Source organism: Pan troglodytes, chromosome 19 (genome assembly GCF_028858775.2).
Source record: "Pan troglodytes isolate AG18354 chromosome 19, NHGRI_mPanTro3-v2.0_pri, whole genome shotgun sequence".
Classification (NCBI taxonomy): domain Eukaryota; kingdom Metazoa; phylum Chordata; class Mammalia; order Primates; family Hominidae; genus Pan; species Pan troglodytes.
This window is the reverse complement of record NC_072417.2, coordinates 23,394,184-23,415,304: the sequence shown is the minus strand read 5'-3', so window position 1 is coordinate 23,415,304 and position 21,121 is coordinate 23,394,184. Positions and strand designations below refer to the sequence as shown.

Here is a 21,121-nt window from a genome sequence, read left to right as displayed (position 1 = left end):
GAACATTTTCTAGTACACTAGTGAATATTATGTGTTGATTTAGAATAACTAAAGGTCTCCCTGTCACCCAAGCTACGGGGCAGTGGTGCAATCACAGCTCACTGCAGCTTCTACTTCCTGGGCTCAATTGATTCTCCTACCTCAGCCCCCCAGGTAACTGGGACTACAGGCATGTATTAGCACACCTGGCTAATTTTTGTTTGTTTAATGTAGTTTTTGTTTTGTTTTTGGTAGAGACGGGGTTCCACCATGTTGCCTATGTAAATAAAATGAAAAGAGGCTGGTTCATACAAGACAGTTTTTATTTTATTCAAGTTAACCAAGGTAAAGACTCGGTTCTTTCACATTCTTGCTCTTGCCCATTCCCCTTTCTCCATTTTTTCCATTTCTTTTCTTTTCTTTCTTTTCTTTAACAGCCTGTGTTGCCCAGGCTGTTTTCAAACTTGGGCCCAAGCAGTCCTGCTGCCTCAGCCTCCAGAATAGCTGGGATTACAGGCACACAGTCTTTTAAAGGTGATTTGCATTGTTAAAATTATGCCCATTAAGGGCATTTTTTTGTAAAATGCTTTTCTTGAGACATTTTATTAGACTGAGCTCATAGGTAGACCTTAAAAAAATTTTTTTTTTACAGTTTTTGTAATAACTTTAATCTTACCTCTAAATATGTCATCTAGTCTGATAGCCTGGACACAGGTGAGGAAAGGTTGTGCAAGCAATGTCTTTAATTTTTTAGTATATTGTGGCCCCCTTTATTAAAATATACTACTAAACACAAATAATACAAATGTAAAATGGGTATTGTTAAAAGTTTAGGCCACACTGTAACAAGTAAAACATGAAAGAAAGCCCTCCTTTCTCCTCTGTTTCATTTCTTAGAGGTAATCATTGTTTTCAATTTGTTACCTTTCAGTTTTTTAGTAAAGTTTTAAATTACACATGCTCTTTGGAAGAAGTGCTTTAGAAATACTGAATATGAGTTTATTGTAATTAGTAACTTTTGTGATTACTTTCAGATAGACAGAGATTTTATTTTTTCAAGCAGTTTCAGGTTTATCGCAAAGTTGAGCTGAAAGTATAGACACAGCATCCTGCACATTTATTATAATACATTTGCTACAATAGATGAACCAACATTGACATATCATTATCAGCCAAAGTCCATAGTACATTAAGATTCACTCTTGATGTAGTTCTATGAGTTTTGACAAATGTATACAGACATTTATCTACCATTATAGTATCATAGAGAATAATTTCACTGCTCAAAAAATCCACAGTGTCCACCTGTTCATCCCTTTATTTTCTTCCCCTCAAACTCCTGGCAATCACTGATCTTTTTACTGTTTCTACGGTTTTGCCTTTTCCAGGATGTCATATATTTGCAATCATTATGTAGCCTTTTCCAATTGGCTTCTTTCACATATTCTTGAATAAGTATCCAAGGTTCTTCCATGTCTTTTCCTGGCTTGATAGCTCATTTCTTTTTAGGGCTGAATAATATTCCATTGGTATACCACAGTTTACTTATCCATTCACCTACTGAAGGATATCTGGACTGCTGCCAAGTTTTGGCAATTACAAATAAAGAATGCTATAAACATCCATGTTTTTGGTTTTTGTGTAGACTTTTCAGCTCCTTTGGTTAAGTACTAAGGAGTATGATTGCTAGATTGAACGGTAAAAAATAGGTTTAGGTTTGTAAGAAACTGCCAAACTGTCTTGTCTTCTCTTTCTCTTGATGGTGTCTTTTACAGAGCAGAAGTTTTAAATTTTAATAAAGTCTAACTTACCAATTATTTCTTTCATGGGTGTGCCTTTGGTTTTCCATCTGAAAAGTTATCACCAACCCCAGTGACACCTAGTATTTTGTTTACTTTTACTTGGTGTTCCTGTCATTGTGATGAGACTACATTTATGTTGGGGGTAGGTGGAAAATGTTTTGTGCTTCACTACCAGGGATTAGTGATTGCTGTTAATATTTTATTTTTACAGCAAAATATGGAGTTGATGGTGTTTATGTTTTTGTGTTAACGTTAAAGAAACCAATTAGCTTTTTTTTTTTTTTTGAGACGGAGTCTCGTTCTGTCACCCAGGCTGGAGTGCAGTGGCGCGATCTCAGCTCACTGCAACCTCCGCCTCCTGGGTTCAAGCGATTCTCCTGCCTCAGCCTCCCAAGTAGCTGGGACTACAGGAGTGCGCCACCACATCCGGGCTAATTTTTTGTATTTTCAGTAGAGAAGGGGTTTCACCATGTTAGCCAGGATGGTCTCAATCTCCTGACCTCGTGATCCACCTGCCTCGGCCTCCCAGAGTGCTGGGATTACAGGCATGAGCCACCGTGCCTGACCCTTTTTTTTTTTTTTTTAAGACAGAGTCTCACTCTGTCGCCCAGGCTGGAGTGTTGTGGCGCAATCTCAGCTCACTGCATCGTCTACCTCCTGAGTAGCTGGGACTACAGGTGTGCACCACCACGCCAGACCAATTTATTTTATTTTATTTATTTTTTTGAGATGGAGTCTTGCTCTGTCACCCAGGCTGGCGTGCAGTGGCATGATCTCGGCTCACTGCAACCTTCGCCCCCTGGGTTCAAGCAATTCTCCTGCCTCGGCCTCCCAAGTAGCCTGGGATGACAGGTGCGTGCCACCAAGCGTAGCTAACTTTTTGTATTTTTAATGGAGACGGGGTTTCACCATGTTGGCCAGACTGGTCTCGAACTCCTGACCTCAGGTGATCTGCCTGCCTCGGCCTCCCAAAGTGCTGGGATTACAGGTGTGAGCCACCACACATGGCCCATGATAATTGTATTATAGTTAGTGTATGGATACTGTAGTAGGGAATATAGTGAGTGGTATACCAAAATTCTCTGTACTATTTTTGTAACTACTCTACAAATCTAAAATTACTTTAAAATAAAACAAAAAACAGGCCAGGCACAGTGGCTCATGCCTGTAATCCCAGCACTTCGTGAGGCCGAGGCGGGTGGATCACCTGAGGTCAGGAGTTCATGACCAGCCTGGCCAACATGGTGAAACCCCATCTCTACAAAAATAAAAAAATTAGCTGGGCATGATGGCGGGTGCCTGTAATCAAACTGCTTGAACCTGGGAGGCAGAGGTTGCAGTGAGCCAAGATTGCCCCATTGCACTCCAGTCTGAGGGACAGAGTGAGACTCCATCTCAAAAAAAACAAAAGCAAAAACAAACAAAAAGTAAAACAAAAAACCTTCCAGTTATGGAATAATCTCCAGGACATACAATTAAGAGGAAAAACTCAAACTGCTAGAAAATGTGCTTGCATGCTACCCTTTGGGAAAGTTAAGAGTGCATAATGCTTAGTATATGGATAATATACTAAGCATTCTGTGAAAGAACCACCATGCAATTGGAAATAGTGGGGTTGTCTTTGGGAAGGTTAACTAAGTGGTTTTCTTTTCACTCTGAATCCTTTTGTCCCCACCCCCTCTTTTTTGTTTTTTTTTTTTTTGAGATGGAGTCTCTGTCACCCAGGCTAGAATGCAATGGTGCCATCTTGGCTCACTGCAACCTACCCCTCCTGGGTTCAAGCAATTCTCCCACCTTAGCCTCCCAAGTAGTTGGGATTACAGGCACCCGCCATCATGCCCAGCTAATTTTTGTATTTTAGTAGAGACGGGATTTCACCATGTTGGCCAGGCTGGTCTTGAACTCCCGACCTCAGGTGATCCGCCCGCCTCCGCCTCCCAAAGGGCTGGGATTACAGGCGTGAGCCACCGCCCCCAGCTGCCTTTTGTCCCTTTTGAATGTTATACTAGAAAAACAAAAAGAGGAAGGAGGAAAAATGTGATTTCAAACCCCAAGGGCACAACTATAATAATAGTAGTAGTAATGATGACAATGATAGTAGTGGTGATATTTTATTTCTTGCCTCCTAACCCACCTCCCCACCAAAATTGAGTCATTCTGACAAACTTAGACTTATCAGGATCATTCTTTCTAAAAACATTCAGTATGGCGTCTGATTATCTGAAGGCCTCAACAGGATCTGAAAGGTATTTTTTGCTGCTGTACCTTCTCTTCAAAACCTCACTTAGATCTCTGAAATTCCTTTAGATCTAGATGATCATATAACATATCATACAAACCACTTCGAGAATAAAATGGGGGGTAAGGCTGGGTGCAGTGGCTCACACCTATAATCCCAGCACTTTGGGAAGCCAAGTGGATCTCTTGAGCCCAGGAGTTCAAGATCAGCTGGGGAAACACAGGGACACCCTATCTTTACAAATTTTTTTTAATTTTTGAAAAAAAATTTTTTAATGATGGTGTGCACCTGTAGTCTCAGCTATTCAAGAGCCTGAGTGGGGAGGATCCCTTGAGTCCAGGAGTTGGAGGCTGCAGTAAGCTATGATCTTGTCACTTCAGTCCAGCCTGGGTAACAGAGCAAGACCCTGTCTTAGAAAAAAACAAAAAAAGAAAAAACAAAAGATGCTAACAGTAATTATTCCAAGACAAAAGGTATAAACTAAAACTCATGGTTATCCTAATAAAAATTCATAGGTCCTATATTACAGCATTCCTAAAATTTAGTTTTAATGACTGCTTATAGGTATGAGCTGAGGGAGGTAAAAAATAAAATTTAAATTTAAAAAAATGATGACTGCTTGGAACACTTATTTCATTATCTAAATCAACACTTCCTTTCTGAATACTATATGCTTTCAAAGTTGAAATATAGTTTTTCATTTATGCTGATCAGGAATTTAAGTTCAAAAGGGTCAGACTGGAAGCAATCTAGCTTTTCTAAAAAAAAAAAAAAAAGTATTAGATTTTAAATTATATGCATACACCCAACTGACTTTCCTTCAACTGCCTCCACTCTCAAAAAAAACTTCAACTTGTGGCAGATCTAATGGCAAATGAATACAACCTGGCTGACCTGCTCTGCATGTTATTAAAATACACAGTAAGCTCTAGTTCCTTACAAGTCAAGGATTCTACTTCCAAACACAGGACAAATGTGGAAACTTCTCTCTTACAAATTTGGTTGTGGTGATCATTTAAGTATCAATAAAGACAGGAATTGCCTTAAATTTATCCAGATAAATGAAATCTTATTATTTGCTAACTGGTGCTGATTCTGACGTCTACATAATCCCACAGCTGTATCCTTTATGTGATTAAACTATGTAGAAATTAGTAGAGACAAATTAGAGCTGGAGAAGAAGGAATTATTAGGACAAGTCAAAGATCACAATCAAGAGCCTATAATCTCAAAAAGCAAAACACAATACGAAACTCTAGAGAGATGTTCTTAGCCTCTTCCCTCTTCCTATAACTATTAAAATTTAATACAACTTCAGTCAGGCGTGGTGGCTCATGCTGGTAATCCCAGCACTTTGGGAGGCCAAGGCAGGTGGATCACAAGGTCAGGAGTTCAAGACCAGCCTAGCCAAGATGGTGAAACCCCGTCTCTACTAAAAACACAAAAATCAGCCAAGTGTGGTGGTGGGCACCTGTAATCCCAGCTGCTTGGGAGGCTGAAGCGGAGAACTACTTGAATCTGGGAGGCAGAGATTGCAGTGAGCCGAGATTGCGCCACTGCACTCCAGCCTGGTGACAGAGCGAGACTCCGTCTCAAAAAAAAAAAAAAAAAAAAAAATTCTTACAACTTCTTTGAAAAACATTTTTAAATGAATAATATTACTCAAAGTTGGTGGATATTGGCTGGGCATGGTGGCTCATACTTGTAATCCTAGCACTTTGGAAGGCAGGAAGATCACTAGAGGCCAGGAGTTCAAGACCTGCTTGGGCCACAAAAGAAGACTCCATCCCTACAAAAAATACAAAAAATTAAATTAACTGAATGTGGTGGTACACACCTGTAGTCCCAGCTACTCGGGAGGCTGCAATGGGAGGACTGCCTGTGTCCAAGAGGTCAAGAGTGCAGTAAGCAGTGATCGCAAATTTCCTGGGCAAATTTCCACATTTGTCCTGTGTTTGGAAGTACAATGAAATCCTGTCTCAATAAATAAATGTATGTATGTGCCTTTAAAAATGGAATTTAAAAAGAAAATGTCCCAGGAGAAAAAGCCTATCCAAAAAGAAATGGACATCCTGGGGATTATTAGTGTCATTTCACTAGTATACTTAAAATTTATTTCAATTTACGGCCAGACGTGGTGGCTCACGCCTGTAATCCCAGCAATTTAGGAGGCTGAGGTGGGTGGATCACCTGAGGTCAAGAGTTCAAGACCAGCCTGGCCAACATGGTGAAACCCCATCTCTACTAAAAATACAAAAAATTAGCCAGGCGTGGTGGCGGGCACCTGTAGTCCCAGCTACTCGGGAGGCTGAGGCAGGAGAATGGCGAGAACCTGGGAGGCGGAGCTTGCAGTGAGCTGAGATGGCTCCACTGCACTCCAGCCTGGGTGACAGAGTGAGACGTCTCAAAAAAAAAAAAAAAAAAAGCGCCCGTAATCCCAGCACTTTGGGAGGCCGAGGCACGAGGATCACAAGGTCAGGAGATTGAGACCATCCTGGCTAACACAGTGAAACCCTGTCTCTACCAAAAAAAAATTAGCCAGGCGTGGTGGCGGGCTCCTGTAGTCCCAGCTACTCGGAAGGCTGAGGCAGGAGAATGGCGTGAACCTGGGAGGCGGAGCTTGCAGTGAGCCGAGATGTAGTCACTACAATCCAGCCTGGGCGACAGAGCAAGACTTCGTCTCAAAAAAATAAAAATAAATAAAAAACTAAGGACAAAAAAAAAGGGGGAGATACCACCACCTAGTTTGGAGAGTTACTTGGATTAGATAAATATCTTCGAAATGTCTTGGCACCAGACCTGACATGTAATATAGCTGGCAACAAACAGTAGCTGATACTATCCTCACCATATATCACAGTAGTCAACTTTTATAGAGGTGTAATGGTCAAGGATAAGCTGGTAGAACCCTAACTTGAGAGTATCCAGTAGAAATACCATTCTCCTCTCCAATCTATTATTTTACTGGAACAAATGAACAAAATGGAATTTTGTCTTGTTTTCTTATCCTTTTATGATGCCACGATAACAATCAGGTACTCACTAATGTTTGGAAAATGGAATGGGATTATCTGCTAGACCCACAGACAGTGAAAAGACAAGCAAGAAGTCATAAATGACCAATTAAACCACTGGTTTATAACCAATTAAACCAATGGTGGTAAGCCATTAGGTTTTTTTTTTTTTTTTTTTTAAAGACAGAGTCTCATTCTGTCACCCAGGCTGGAGTGAGTGGCAGAATCCTGACTCACAACAACCTCTGCCTCCTGGGTTCATGCAATTCTCCTGCCTCAGCAGCCTCCCCTCCGCAGTAGGTGGGACTACAGGCATGCACCACTATGCTCAGCTAATTTTTGTATTCTTAGTAAAGACAGGGTTTTGCCATGTTGGCCAGGCTGGTCACAAACTCCTGAACTCAGGTTATCCACCCACCTTGGCCTCCCAAAGTGCTGGGATTACAGGCACGAGCCCCCACGCCTGACAACTATTGGTTTTTAATACTGAGATGTTCTGAAACAAAAATTATAATCTTTAATAAGCATACCAACTATTTTCTACCAGTTTATTAACTGGTACAAAATGCTGCCATGTATTAAAGAAGTACAATGTTTTGCATACTGGAGATAATACCAACACTTTACATACCACAATCTATATACCACAGTACATATACCTTAAAGAGAGGCCAATCTATATACCACAATAAACAGAATACTATACAAGAAATCAGCCAGGCTCGATGGCGTGCACCTGTAGTCTCAGCTACTAGGGAGGTAGAGGTGGGAGGATGGTGTGAGCCCAGGAGTTCAAGTCCAGCCTGGGCAATGTAACAAAATTCCGTCTCTTTTATTTAAAAAGAAAAGAACAAAAGAAGTCAAAAGAGCAAAGTTCAAACTTCAGTTCTGCACTAGGCAAAATAATTTATCTGGGCCTCAGTTTCTTCATCTTCAAAATAGGATTAGTACCTCTTCTATTTACTTCACTGAATTATTAGAAGAACCAGAAAAGAACATTATATAAGAGGCATTTATTAAACCATGACAGTATACAACTATACCATATTACCATTCTCATAACCAGGTCAGATTATCTTTGTAACATCCTGGTGCCTCAGTTCCTTAACTTCCTTTCCTACAATGATCTTGCTCTCCATTCTGCCTTAACGATGTACTCTCATGTTCATTAACAATAATCTCAACCCTTCTATTAATATAAACCCTATTTCAAACATTGTGTTCTACGACCACCACCTTCTACCTTTCTAGCTCATTCCCTACAGTACTCCCACTCTAACAAGTCTTAAACCCCATCAGAATCTACAATCCATTGATCCTACCAATTTTTCACCCTCTCACTACCTACATTGCTGCCACCACCCCCACTCCCAGAAGTCCTCATTCATCTCCTTACCACGCTTAAAATCACATGGTCCGGCCGGGCACGGTGGCTCACACCCGTAATCCCAGCACTTTGGGAGGCCGAGGTGGGTGGATTACCTGAGGTCAGGAGTTCGCGACCAGCCTGGCCAACATAGTGAAACCCTGTCCCTATTAAAAATACAAAAATTAGCCGGGCATGTTGGCATGCACCTGTAATCCCAGCTACTTGGGAGGCTGAGGCAGGAGAATCATTTGAACCCGGGAGGCAGAGGTTGCAGTGAGCCAAGACTGCACCATTGCACTCCAGCCTGGGCAACGAGAGCGAAACTTCATCTCAAAATAAAAGAAAGAAATCACATGGTCCATTATTGTAATCACTCCTCATATACACCCTCTACTCCTTTGCTCCTATTCACATTAACTCTGGTTAAGAGAGACTGGTTATCAGCACTTTAACTATATGGGTATAGCACATCTAACAAACTATAGCTGAATTAATCTTCCTATAAGAAAGAGGACTTTGTCTATCCCTCAGCTTAAGAACCTTAAATAGCTAGCGCATGCCTGCTTGCAGCATTAAAATAAAATTTATCTTTGCAGCCCTAGTCTTCACTTTTTCCCTATGCCCAATCATTAATTCATTGTCCTAAAAAAACAAATTCTGTTTGTTCCACTTCTTTACTTTTGTCCTGGCTATTTTTTCCAACTGAGTGTACTTCCATTCACTTGAAGGATGCAATCCCATCCTTCAAGATCCAGCTTAAATGCTAACTTCTTCATAAAAGCATGCCCAGGCCAACACGGTGGCTCACACCTGTAATCCCAGCACATTGGGAGGCCAAGGCGGGCGGATCACTGGAGGTGGGAGTTCAAGACCAGCCTGACCTACATGATGAAACCCCATCTCTACTAAAAATACAAAAATTAGCCAGGCGTGGTAGTGGGCACCTGTAATCCCAGTTACTCGTGAGGCTGAGCCACGAGAATTGCTTGAACCCAGGAGGTGGAGGTTGCAGTGAGCTGAGATCATGCCACTGCATTCTAGCCTGGGCAACAGAGCAAGACTCTGTCTGAAAAAAATAAAATAAAATAAAAGCATGTCCAATCATCCCACTTTAAGGATTCTCTCCTTTACTTAGAGTTATGCATTTATTAGCTATACTGTTTTTCTGATAATCATGCTGGTTTTTCTGATAATCATGCTGGTCTTATGAATAATAAACTAAACCTTACTACTTACGTTCTCTCTCCAACTAAAATGAAAACTCCTTGAAAACAAAAACACTTCTTAACAAACTACCCGCACAGAAATACTTACACTACAATACGTACTTCTTCGTACAACCACTATTCAAACATTGTTTTATTTAATTAAGTTTTCAAAAATTAGTCTATATTCTAGAAACTATTCTAAAGGTAAATATACCCCTTGTTATTGCTCGCACAGATGATACCCTAGTACAATATTAAACCAATTAAATTTTCAACCACTTTTGCCCTTTCTTTAAAGATACCTCATAATTTCACTCATAGCTCTATTCATAGCAACAAGGGAAATTACTGACACTACAGCATACAATCCACAAGCATTCGCTTTAATTTCTTTTTTTGTTTTGTTTGGTTTTGAGATGGAGTCTCACTCTGTTGCCCAGGCTGGAGTGCAATGGCACAGTATCGGCTCACTGCAACCTCCACCTCCCAGGTTCAAGAGATTCTCCTGCCCCAGCCTCCTGAGTAGCTGGGACTACAGGAGCGCACCACCACACCCAACTAATTTTTTGTATTTTTAGTAGAGATGGGTTTTCACCATGTTGGCCAGGCTGGTCTCGAACTCCTGATCCCGGGTGATCCACCTGCCCTCAGCCTCCCAAAATGCTGGGATTATAGGCGTGAGCCACCGCGCCCAGCCTACCTTTACTTCTTCTATAGTCAAGACCTACAGTATCAAAATAATTTCTTGATTTTGATCAGCACTGCCTACAAAAATGATGAAAAAGTAAGCTCCTCTTTTCTTATTAACTCTGGAAGAATAATGTTATGGGGGCTATAAGACAGGTACTGACTTTTCCAACAATGTCATTATTAAAATGTCAGAAAACTCTATGACTTTTTTCTATTACAACTTTAAACCTGTAAAGCTATTTTGTGTCTCAATTCTATGAAACACTAAGATGAATTAGAATTCCTCTTTGAAATCAATGTAATTACCAAAGAGTCACAAGGATGACAACAAACAACTGGAACTTCATGAGATGAGACCAAATGCGTATTACAAAGACACTTTCTGGTTGCTTGAGTGACACGCACACAGGAATTATTGTACCTCAAAACTATCACAAGAAGAATTAAAGCAAATGGCAGGATACTCCTGTTTTGCTCACTAACAACTTTTATTCCTTACTATCTATGGGGCTTACTAAATAACAGAGTTACGTGCTACTCATCTGTGTACAATGTCAGAACAACTTTAGTTGCTTTTTCTTCCTAAATTAGGAATAAAATACTAAACATATTTGTTTAAATTCCAAAGAAATCATTTGGTATAAGAACGACCATACATTATACACCTTCTTTCAGCCTGGGCATATTTAACTTTTTGCATTGACTAATACGATATGCATTAAGCACATTTGCTTAGACCTCCAGAGTTAAATGGACAATTCACTTTTTATAAGTGGAAAATCATTACAACATCTTCTGGTATTCACTGCAATATCAAATCAATGACTTCTTTCAGTATTTGTGGTGGTCATCTGTAATTCCTTTGGTAATTACCATGAATCTGCTTTCACTTAATGCTAAATGGTAATGCTAATATGAAAAGAAAATTAATGCCAGACATACAAGCAAAAGTACCAAGTTGTTTCAGGGAAGGAATTTTAATAGAACTCACGAACTGGAATCTATCTACTTCAAGCTAGAAACCATTTTCATTAATAAAATACTAGAAACTAAGTCAGAAGAGCAAAAATGAAAACTTTACATAGGTTTCTGATTCATAATTAAGATCTCATGAACTTCTGCTACGCTTTCAGAAAATGGTAATCTTGGCCAGGTACAGTGGCACATGCCTGTAATCTCAACACTTTGAGGGGCCGAGGTGGGAGGACAGCTTGAGCTCAGGAGTTTGAGACCAGCCTGGGCAACATGGCGAAACCCCATCTCTACAAAAATGAAAAAAATTAGCAGGGCTTGGTGACACACCTGTAGCCCCAGGTACTCAGGAGGCTGAGGTGGGAGGATCACTTGAAGCTGGGAGGTCAAGGCTGCCGGGAGCCATGATCGCGTCACTGCACTCCAGCCTGAGTGACAGAGTGAGACCTTGTCTCAAAAAAGAATTTTTTATTTAAAAAAATTAAATTAAAAAAAGTCTTGACCACATCAAAAAAACAGACTGTCAGCTGGGTGCAGTGGTGCATGCCTGTAATCCCAGCACTTTGGGGGGCTGAGGTGGGAGGATCGCTTGAGCCCAGGAGTTCAAGACCAGCCTGGGCAACAAGTTGAAACCCCGTCTCTAAAAAAAATACAAAACTTAGCCAGTCATGGTGGTACATTCCTGTAGTCCCAGCTACTTGGGAGGCTGAAGCGGGAGGATTGCTTGAGCCCAGGAGGTGGAGACTGCATGAGCCAAGATCCCACAACTGTACTCTAGCCTGGGCAAAAGAGCCAGACACTGTCTCCAAAAAAAAAGAAAAAAAGAAAAGAAAAACAGACTGTCCTTTTAAAATTTTTTATCATGTACCCAGATAGACAGAAATCACATGGAAATGTATCTCAATTATGAAGCAGCACAATCAGGATAGCTTATTACATATGTATCTTGAAATATTTTTAAGTCACAAATTTTAGCTTTGGTTATACAATTTATCATAAAGACATGAGAAACTGTGATGAAAGAATCCCTTTGCAGTACTCTAATGAGAACTGTGTTACATGTATAGAAGAAAGGGAAAGGTACAACAGGAATACCTGTTTTTCTATCATTTTGACTGTATTGTAAGTGCCCTGAAATAATACTCGGCATAATACTCTATTTGTCCAGATCTGTTTCTTCCTGCCTCCCATGCCTACTTTGAAAACAAATAATATACATCATCACATGAAGTCCTCTGATCACAGTTCTTCCCAACCCCAATCTTTCCTAATTACAACTTAAGTCTCTCTCTGTGATGTTGAGATGTCCTTGATATGTCCCACATTTTAAAAGTGATTATATACCATTTACCCTTCAAATCACCTCCAGGGAAACTTCTCTTATGCTGACTTTACTTTGGTCACTCTCGATCTCCTAAGAATATATTAACCAATGTCAATATCATTTTGCATTTGCTAACAATCATGTCAATTCAGCATCAGTATTTTGAAACTGGTACAGCCCTGATTCTAATCCTTTTCACTTATCATACTATGAGACAGGGAAGAGTAATGATTTTGTATAAATTTCAGTATCCCAAGCCAAACTGACATTAATTTTCACAGCTTGTGGCATTTCTTCCAGATTACAGGAGCGAGACATAGGAAAAACCATTTAAAACACTTGTCCATGTGTCATATCTGGCATACCTGAATTACAATGCCAACTATATTACATACAGAAAATATACTAATATGCTTCTGTGACTTAAATATCTTAAAACTATGAACCTCTTCACTTAATAGTCTCAACTAAGAATTTCCTAAGGGTCACATACTGGTTACATATGGAAACACAAAGAGGATTCCTACAAACATACTGCATAAATGTAATACATGACTAGCTTATTGCTATTTACCATTATGATTACTTACATAGATTACAGAAAGTTCTTGGGCAATTTCTGTATTTTTATTATGACCTTTAACATAGCATGTCTTGTTTCTCTTATCAACTTATCACTCACTAATCTATTACTGTAGTTCCTTTTCATTAGAAATAAAATGCAGAGGGCCAGGCGCGGTGGCTCACGCCTGTAATCCCAGCACTTTGGGAGACCGAGGTGGGTGGATCACCTGAGGTCCGGAGTTTGAGACCAGCCTGACCAACAGGGTGAAACCCCGTCTCTACTAAAAAATACAAAAAAATTAGCTGGACATGGTGGGACATGCCTGAAATCCCAGCTACTCGGGAGGCTGAGGCAGGAGAATCACTTGAACCCAGGAGGCGGAGGTTGAGGTGAGCCGAGATGGTGCCATTGCACTCCAGGTGGGCAACAAGAGCGAAACTCCATCTCAAAAAAAATAAATAAATAAATAAAATGCAGAGAACACTCGGAACACGAATCATCAGTCCTCTGCAGGTACATATACTAAAGAACATTTCCTCACCAGCATTCAGCTGCATCACCAATAATAGCTGCGCAACCATAAAATGCTAAGCACTGTATCTTAATGGCACCGTATAGCTAGCTGTACATCACTGTACAAACAAAACTTTCTTTAATGAACCTGTAATCCAAAGTGTTGATTATCTTAAGTTATACATTTTCCATTAGTTTGTGTAACACTTCAATTTGTGAACAAATATATCTTAATCTGGTAAATGCCGGCAGAAGTAACATCTCATTCAGAAATTGAGGCCAGATTCTTAAAGGAGTAGTTAAAACTCTTAAAACATTTGTAAAAATAAATACATCAGCTTAGATTACAAAGATTTCCAAAGATTAAAAAAAAAAAAAAAAACACTTAAAAGGCTAGACAAAAGAATGTCTAAACTAAAACAGGTAACAATATATCCTCTATGACACAATGTAATTTATCATTGTTGAAAGCCTCCCTAGAAGCCGTTGGGAGACCAGAAAGAGACAGATCTGGACAAAACCAAACAAAATAAAAACTGGAACTGTATCACCTTTCTAAAAGCTCCCTTATTCTTTGTCACCTATAAGTCTATCCTCCACATTTGATGACCCAATTACAGCTACATAAAATGTATAATTGTCAGCAGCAGACAGAATGGTCATGAGGACAAGTACAAGAATCCAAAAGCCAGTATGAATTTAGGCTCTGCCATTTAACAGATGTATGTAATTGGCTAAGTTACTTAATTCTCTGTGCCTCAGCTGAAAACGGCAGTAATAACAGTACCTACCTCGTAGGGTTATAGTGAAGACTATGAGATAAGACACATAAAGCCTGTGGAATAGGACCTGTTTGTTATTATAATAAAGTTACCAATTAAAAAAGTTAGGTCCCTGATAATTATTAATCTCTATATACATGAGCGCTTCAAGTGGCATATCACTGTTAACTATAACTTTTCACTATATATACAAAATACCTTCGCAACTTTAGGTATTCACAAATTTTAATAGCCCAACTCCCTGACTCCATAATAATTTCAAGAGACATCAAACTCTCCAAAATTTGCACTTGATAAACCGGTGAAGAGTGAAGTTCTACAACTTTAAATCATCCTGCCAAATTAAAGGCAAAGAAAATGTCATCTCGAACTTACCAGAGAAGATGAACAATTTCCAGTGCTACAAGATCTGTTGAAAGCAACAAGATCTATCCACTGTGTTTGGAAACCTACTATGACTTGTTTTCAAGTATAGTCAGTGGCTTCACCCAAAACCTTAAAAGGAGGCCACGTTTAATTTTGAATAACCTGAAGCTGAAAATGTTTCAGATACATTATTCACAGGAGAATCCTATTACATTACATTCTCTCACCAATAATTTTGAATCAAAATACATCATTAAATGAAAGTCAATCTGTATTTTCCCTTTATTAAAACATGTAGAAAAATACCACTTTATTTTTAAATGAATGTACTTTAGGAATGTTAACATAATTTATAAAAGTTTTAACATCTTACAACTGTCTAAAAAGGTTTCCATTCCCAATACCCTATTTACCCAAAATGCTAGGACATCTGAATTTTAAAAACCAACATTTTCGGCCAGGCGCGATGGCTCACACCTGTAATCCTAGCACTTTGGGAGGCCGAGGCAGGCGGATCACGAGGTCAGGAGTTCGAGACCAGCCTGGCCAATACGGTGAAACCCCATCTCTACTAAAAATACAAAAATTAGCCGGGTATGGTGGCGGGTGCCTGTAATCCCAGCTGCTCGGGAGGCTGAGGCAGAAGAATTGCTTGAACCCGGGAGGCAGAGGTTGCAGTGAGCCGAGATCGTGCCACTGCACTCCAGCCTGGGCGACACAGCGAGACTCCATTTCAAAAAAAAAAAAAATTTTTCCTGGCTGACCCAATTTAACAGGGGTTGGTTCTTTCAACATATAAGCAGAAAATGAAGTATACGTATCATCTTCAAAGGACTACCATGAAACCAAAATCGGGTTTTGCAATACCCAACTAAAGCATCAGAAGACAGGGTCATCTTACTTGGAAACTGAGTATTGAAAAAGTACAGGCTAACCCCCTGAATTTTTTTCAGGAAACAGCATTCACACTCTGCTATCCACAATTTTCAAAATCTTCATTAAAGGCCCTGAAAATCCTGTTTGCTAAGCCTGCTGGAATTCTGTGGTTGACAGTCATCTTTCCTCAAAACTTAACTGTCCATATTATCTATTTTCGATTTTATTAGGTCACCTTGAGATTATTCTCTCCTCTGAAAAGCATTTGCGGGCTTTAGTTATCAGTATGTCTCTACCGGTAATTTAAAAATCAATAAAGCTCATACACCTTGCAGCCAACTCATATTTTATAGTGCTTGCTAATATATATGTATGTGTGTATATATATTTCTCAGGGATCAAAAGGCTAACATGAACTGCTTCAAACTTTGGTGAATCTGCATTATATCCTTAGAACATCCTGAGACTCTCCTGTATTGTGCTGCAGCTATACAGCAGGCGCATGATCACAAGGCTTTTTAACAGCCCCCAGATCCCTTACTGCTGCAAAACTTCTCATAAGCGTTCTATGTACTAGACTGTTAACAGTGCTGAGTTAAAATTGTTAAACTGCTTTACCTATTTATTTACCAATCCTATCATCTCAGGGAATTCAAACTCTTTAAACTGCCTTCTGAAACACATCTAGAGTGCTTTCGTACTGCTTTGAGTAGGATCTGCAGCGGGATAAAAACTTGAGTTCTGAGATTCATCCCGACCCAAATTGCAGTTGCCAGGATATGCGGTAGTAATGCAGTGTTTTTTTTTTTTTTTTGAGACTCTACGGATGTATTTTACCTAGAAATAGCCAATCTCTACTAAATCCCTTTTAGTCTTCGAGATTTCCGCGGTAACAATTTCAACAGAAAGGTATTTTCAACAGCGAAAAAACAAGTTATTCTAATTTGGCCTTTATTTTTTACTCAATAGAGCTTGCCATCGTAAGGGCATTTTTCCATACCAACATTTGCAATTGAAGAAAGAAAAATCAAGCTTTTGGCACTAGTGACCCCATGCGTGGACGGCCTATTATCATCACGCTTCTTACAAATCTTTCGAGATAGGATTTGAGGTTAGGCTCACATCGGATCATAGTCCAGTAACTTACTGCTTTCCAAGCCCAATTAACAGCCTAATAACAACAGCAACACTTATGCCCCGCGAAATCTCAATGTATGACTAACCAATAAGGCGTCTGACAGCGAAGGCAACCTTTTCCCAGGTAAAGAAGAGGAAAAGCAGACAATGAAAGGAATTGATTTATCACAGTGAAGAAAGAAAAGAGAAGGACCCCAAAAGGATCCGTGAGAGCAAAATCCCGGGGTTCGGAAGCCTTGGCCTCAGCAATACTCTCCCCCAAGCCCTCTCAGCCCAACCCAACCACCCCTCTTGTCCCCTGGGAGCCAGCCCTTAGCCGGCACAGATCGGGCAGACCTGGAGGGCACAGCCCCTCACACGGCGCTCAGGCCCGGTTCCGAAATCCGATGCCAAACAGGCGGAAGCCGCAAGCCCCGCGGCCTGAGTTTCAGGGGTAAGAGAATGCGGGTGCGAGGAGATGCGGCCTCCCTCAAGCCGGGAGGCCTCTTGAGAAAGCAGAGACGGGAGAAGAGCGAGCTGGTTCGCAAGTCGGAGCAAAACTGGAAGGAAAGAGGGCTGGGAGCCGGAGATGAAGGAGGTTCTGGGCTAGACCAGCGCCTTCCCCGCATCCTCGGCGACGCCCGTGTTTACCTGAAAGTCTCGGTCTTCGTTGAAGCGGGAGAAGCGGTCCGCCATTTTGCCGCCTTCACTCCTCTCAGGACGACGCTCTCCGGTTCGCTCCTTCCCTCCTGCGACACCCACCCCTCCCCGGTTCCCCGCCTCCTCCCACGCCCACCGGGCGCGCGCAGCCGAGGGAGGGAGCGAGAATGCGCGTCCTGACGGGAGCCCCGCGGCGCAGGCGCCTGCCAGCCCTGGAGGCTGACCCTTCCCTCTAGCCCCTGCTCCGCGCGCGACCCGGAGCGACCCCGGTGGCCGCGCGTGCGCACTCCCGCCCGAGAGCCGCGAGAGCTTCCGGAGGGAAAGGTCAGAGGGGGCACCGTGCGGACAAATCTGGATGTTTTGCTGTTGCTCACTTCCGGGTGTCTTTTCTCACTGTTGCTTCCCCGTGTGCTCAGAAGTCCATCGTCTTCACTAAATAGCAGCATAATGTTGGGCCGAAAGCGCGACCTTAGAGCCAGACTGCTTAGCTTCGAATCTCAGCTCACCCTGAGGATTCAACGGTGAACGAGACAGGAATGATCTCCTCTTATGGGGATTTCATTCCAGTGGAAGAACTCACATAACTCGTAAAATAAATATTTTTAAATATCAACAAGTGCCACAAAAAAGTAAAACTGGCCACAGTGCTGAGAGGGACAGTCTCTGAAAGGACCTTTGACCGAGGCACAGCGAGGAGCCTACAGCACTGGGGCATAGGGAACGTTAGACCCAAAGGCCCAAAGACTGCAAGGAGCTTGACTTCGAGCCATCCTTTGCTCTGAGAAGTATTTCACAAGGGACCGAAGTTGATCCAGATCGACTAAAGCTCTCTGGGCTTCAGTTTCCTTTTTATACAATAGGGAAATTGGATTCAGTAATCTCTGATGCTCCTGCCTAGCGCTGACTATGAGAGTCAAGAATCGGATTTTTCCATCCCTTCTGAGGACCTCACCCAGTGCTCCAGGACTCTTAGCCAAAATACATAAAACACATAGAAGGGTGGCAGGACTTCTCTCCTTTTGAAAAGAGTAGTTGACAGAAATCACACAATGGAAAAATGGGTCTTACCCTGCCCTGAAAGAGTCAAATGGAATGTAATTTTTTGAGGAAGGGTGTGTATTTTCTAGCTATTACCCTTTGCCCCACCCATGCTTCAGCCTACGCTTCCATCTAAGGGGAGGCAGGGCACACAGAATTCAAACATTGTATTCTTCTTTTTTTTTTTTTGAGACGGAGTCTCGCACTGTCGCCGGAGTACAGTGGCGCAATCTCGGCTCACTGCAACCTCCGCCTCCCAGGTTCAAGAGATTCTCCTGCCTCAGCCACGCTAGTAGCTGGGATTACAGGCGCCCACCACTAAGCCCAGCTCATTTGTTTTTTTTTTTTTGAAAAGGAGTCTCACTCTGTCGCCCAGGCGGGAGTGCAGTGGCGCGATCTCGGCTCACTGCAAGCTCCGCCTTCCGGGTTCACGCCATTCTCCTGCCTCAGCCTCGCGAGTAGCTGGGACTACAGGCGCCCGCCACCACGCCCGGCTAATTTTTTGTATTTTTAGTAGAGACGGGGTTTCACCGTGTTAGCCAGGCTGGTCTCGATCTCCTGACCTCGTGATCCGCCTGCCTCGGCCTCCCAAAATGCTGGAATTACAGGCGTGAGCCACCTCGCCCGGACTTTTTTTTTTTTTTTTTTTGTATTTTTAGTGGAGGCGGGGTTTCACCATGTTGGCAAGGCTGGTCTGGAGCTCCTGACCTTGTGATCCGCCCGCCTCAGCCTCCCAAAGTGCTGAGATTACAGGCGTGAGCCACCGAGCCTGGCTCAAACATTGTAAAGAGACTTAAGGGTAGCATGAAAGATTGAATCACGGGGATACACACCACACTGACCTCTTCTCCCTCTCAAAAGCCCACTGAAATGACAGCAGAGGAATAAGAAGTGCATAAATTCACATGGACAAAGAGACCTGGAGAAGAGACAATGGCAGACAACAGATGTCAACATTTTGGAGGCCAGAGAGCATAGATAAATGGAAATGACTTTAGTAGAGTGGAGAAAAAGAAGTCATAGAGTAGGAGAAGACAGGAAAGAAGTTGATCAATGCTAAAGTGCACCAGAAAGGCTCAGAAAGTAGAAGCCCCTGGTGCCACTGATGATTCGATGTCTCTTTTCCCACCCAGGTAGCAAACTAGAGGTTTTCCCTCTGGAAAGGCTGAACCAGAGAGACTGGACTTTATAGGTGAGAAGGAGCAACCATGCTGAAAATGGGAGGATATGGTAAAGCCTCCATTCTGGCCAGAGAGTCTGACTTCTCCAACAAAAGAACATAGGAACCCTCTCTAGAAAATTGACTAGCTTAGGGAAGAAAACGCTTCATGTACCAACAATGGGAGTGAGGGTAGGGAGGTGTCTTCCTACATAAAGATCATGTTCCTGCCCAAATACTCCACAGAGAAGTCCATCATTCAGGAAGCGCCATCCACACAGACCTTTCACTCAGCTTTTTAGTGCCTTGTTATGAATGGATAGCCAAAGAATACCAGACATTTGAAGGGAACCTGTAACAGGAAAGATAGAAACACCCCCAGCCTGGGCATCGTAGTAAGACCCCAACTCTGCAAAAGAACTTTAAAACTAGGCGTGGTGGCATGCACCTGTGGTCCCAGCTACTTGGGAGGCTGAGGCAAGAGGATTGCTTAAGCCCAGGATTTGGAGGCTGCAGTGAGCTATGATGACAGCAACAGCCCCCCTCCCCCAAAAAACGAATTCAGAGGAACCAGAGATAATGAAAGGAACAGAAGAAACCATCAAAAGAATTATCAACATCCACGGAGACATTATATCACATCAGGGTACAAGGGAACACATCAGGAAATAAGAGACTGCATCAAGGGGCATGGGATGCCAAAAAAGAAAAAAGGATATTGAGTTTAAGAAAGAACTTTTGGCCAGCGCGGTGGCTCATGCCTATAGTCCCAGCACTTTGGGAGGCTGAGGCTGAAGCAGGCGGATTGCCTGAGGTCAGGAGTTCGAGACCAGTCTGGCCAACATGGTGAAACCCCGTCTCTACTAAAAATACAAAAAAATTAGCCGGGCGTGGTGGTGTGCACCTGTAATCCCAGCTACTCGGGAGGCTGAGGCAGGGGAATTGGGCGACAGAGCAAGACTCCATCTCAAAAAAAAAGAAAGAAATTTTGGGGCTGGGTGTGGTGGCTCATGCCTATAATACCACCACTTTAGGAGGCCAAGGCAGGTGGATCACTTGAGGTCAGGAGTTGGAGACCAGCCTGGCCAACATGGTGAAACTCCGTCTCTACTAAAAATACAAAAATTAGCCAGGCGTGGTGGTGAGTACCTGTAATCCCAGCTACTCAGGAGGCTGAGGCAGGAGAATCGCTTGAACCCAGGAGGTGGAGGTTGCAGTGAGCTGAGGCCACGCCACTGCACTCCAGCCTGGGTGACAAGAGTGACACTCCATCTGAAAAAAAAAAATTAGCCGGCCAGGGTGGCGCATGTCTGTAATCCCAGCTACTCAGGAAATCACCCAGAAAACAGACTTTACTTTCTCCTGAATTATTGCAGTAGCTACTACGTGTTCTGCTTCTACCCTGGCAGCATACATGTTACAAAGGAGCTCTGGTGATCTGTTAAAGGT

General features: G+C 42.1%; 1 protein-coding gene across 16 annotated transcripts in view; it reads right to left on the bottom strand.

Annotated features, from left to right (window-relative positions):
• GPATCH8 (G-patch domain containing 8) overlaps positions 1–17,783 on the bottom strand; it is a 108,292-nt gene extending 90,509 nt beyond the window's left edge. For 2 of the 16 annotated variants that reach the window (XM_063798464.1, XM_063798474.1), the window contains exon 1: positions 17,467–17,737. Coding sequence is in view for 3 of the 16 variants with exons in the window: in XM_001150301.7 (XP_001150301.1) it covers positions 17,467–17,511 (45 nt within the window). In the remaining 13 variants the exon portion in view is untranslated. Of the gene's footprint in view, positions 1–17,466 lie in introns of all 16 variants that reach the window. The other 14 variants (XM_063798479.1, XM_063798480.1, XM_001150301.7 and 11 more) reach the window with 13 other exon arrangements.
• Between the last annotated feature and the right edge of the window lie 3,338 nt (positions 17,784–21,121).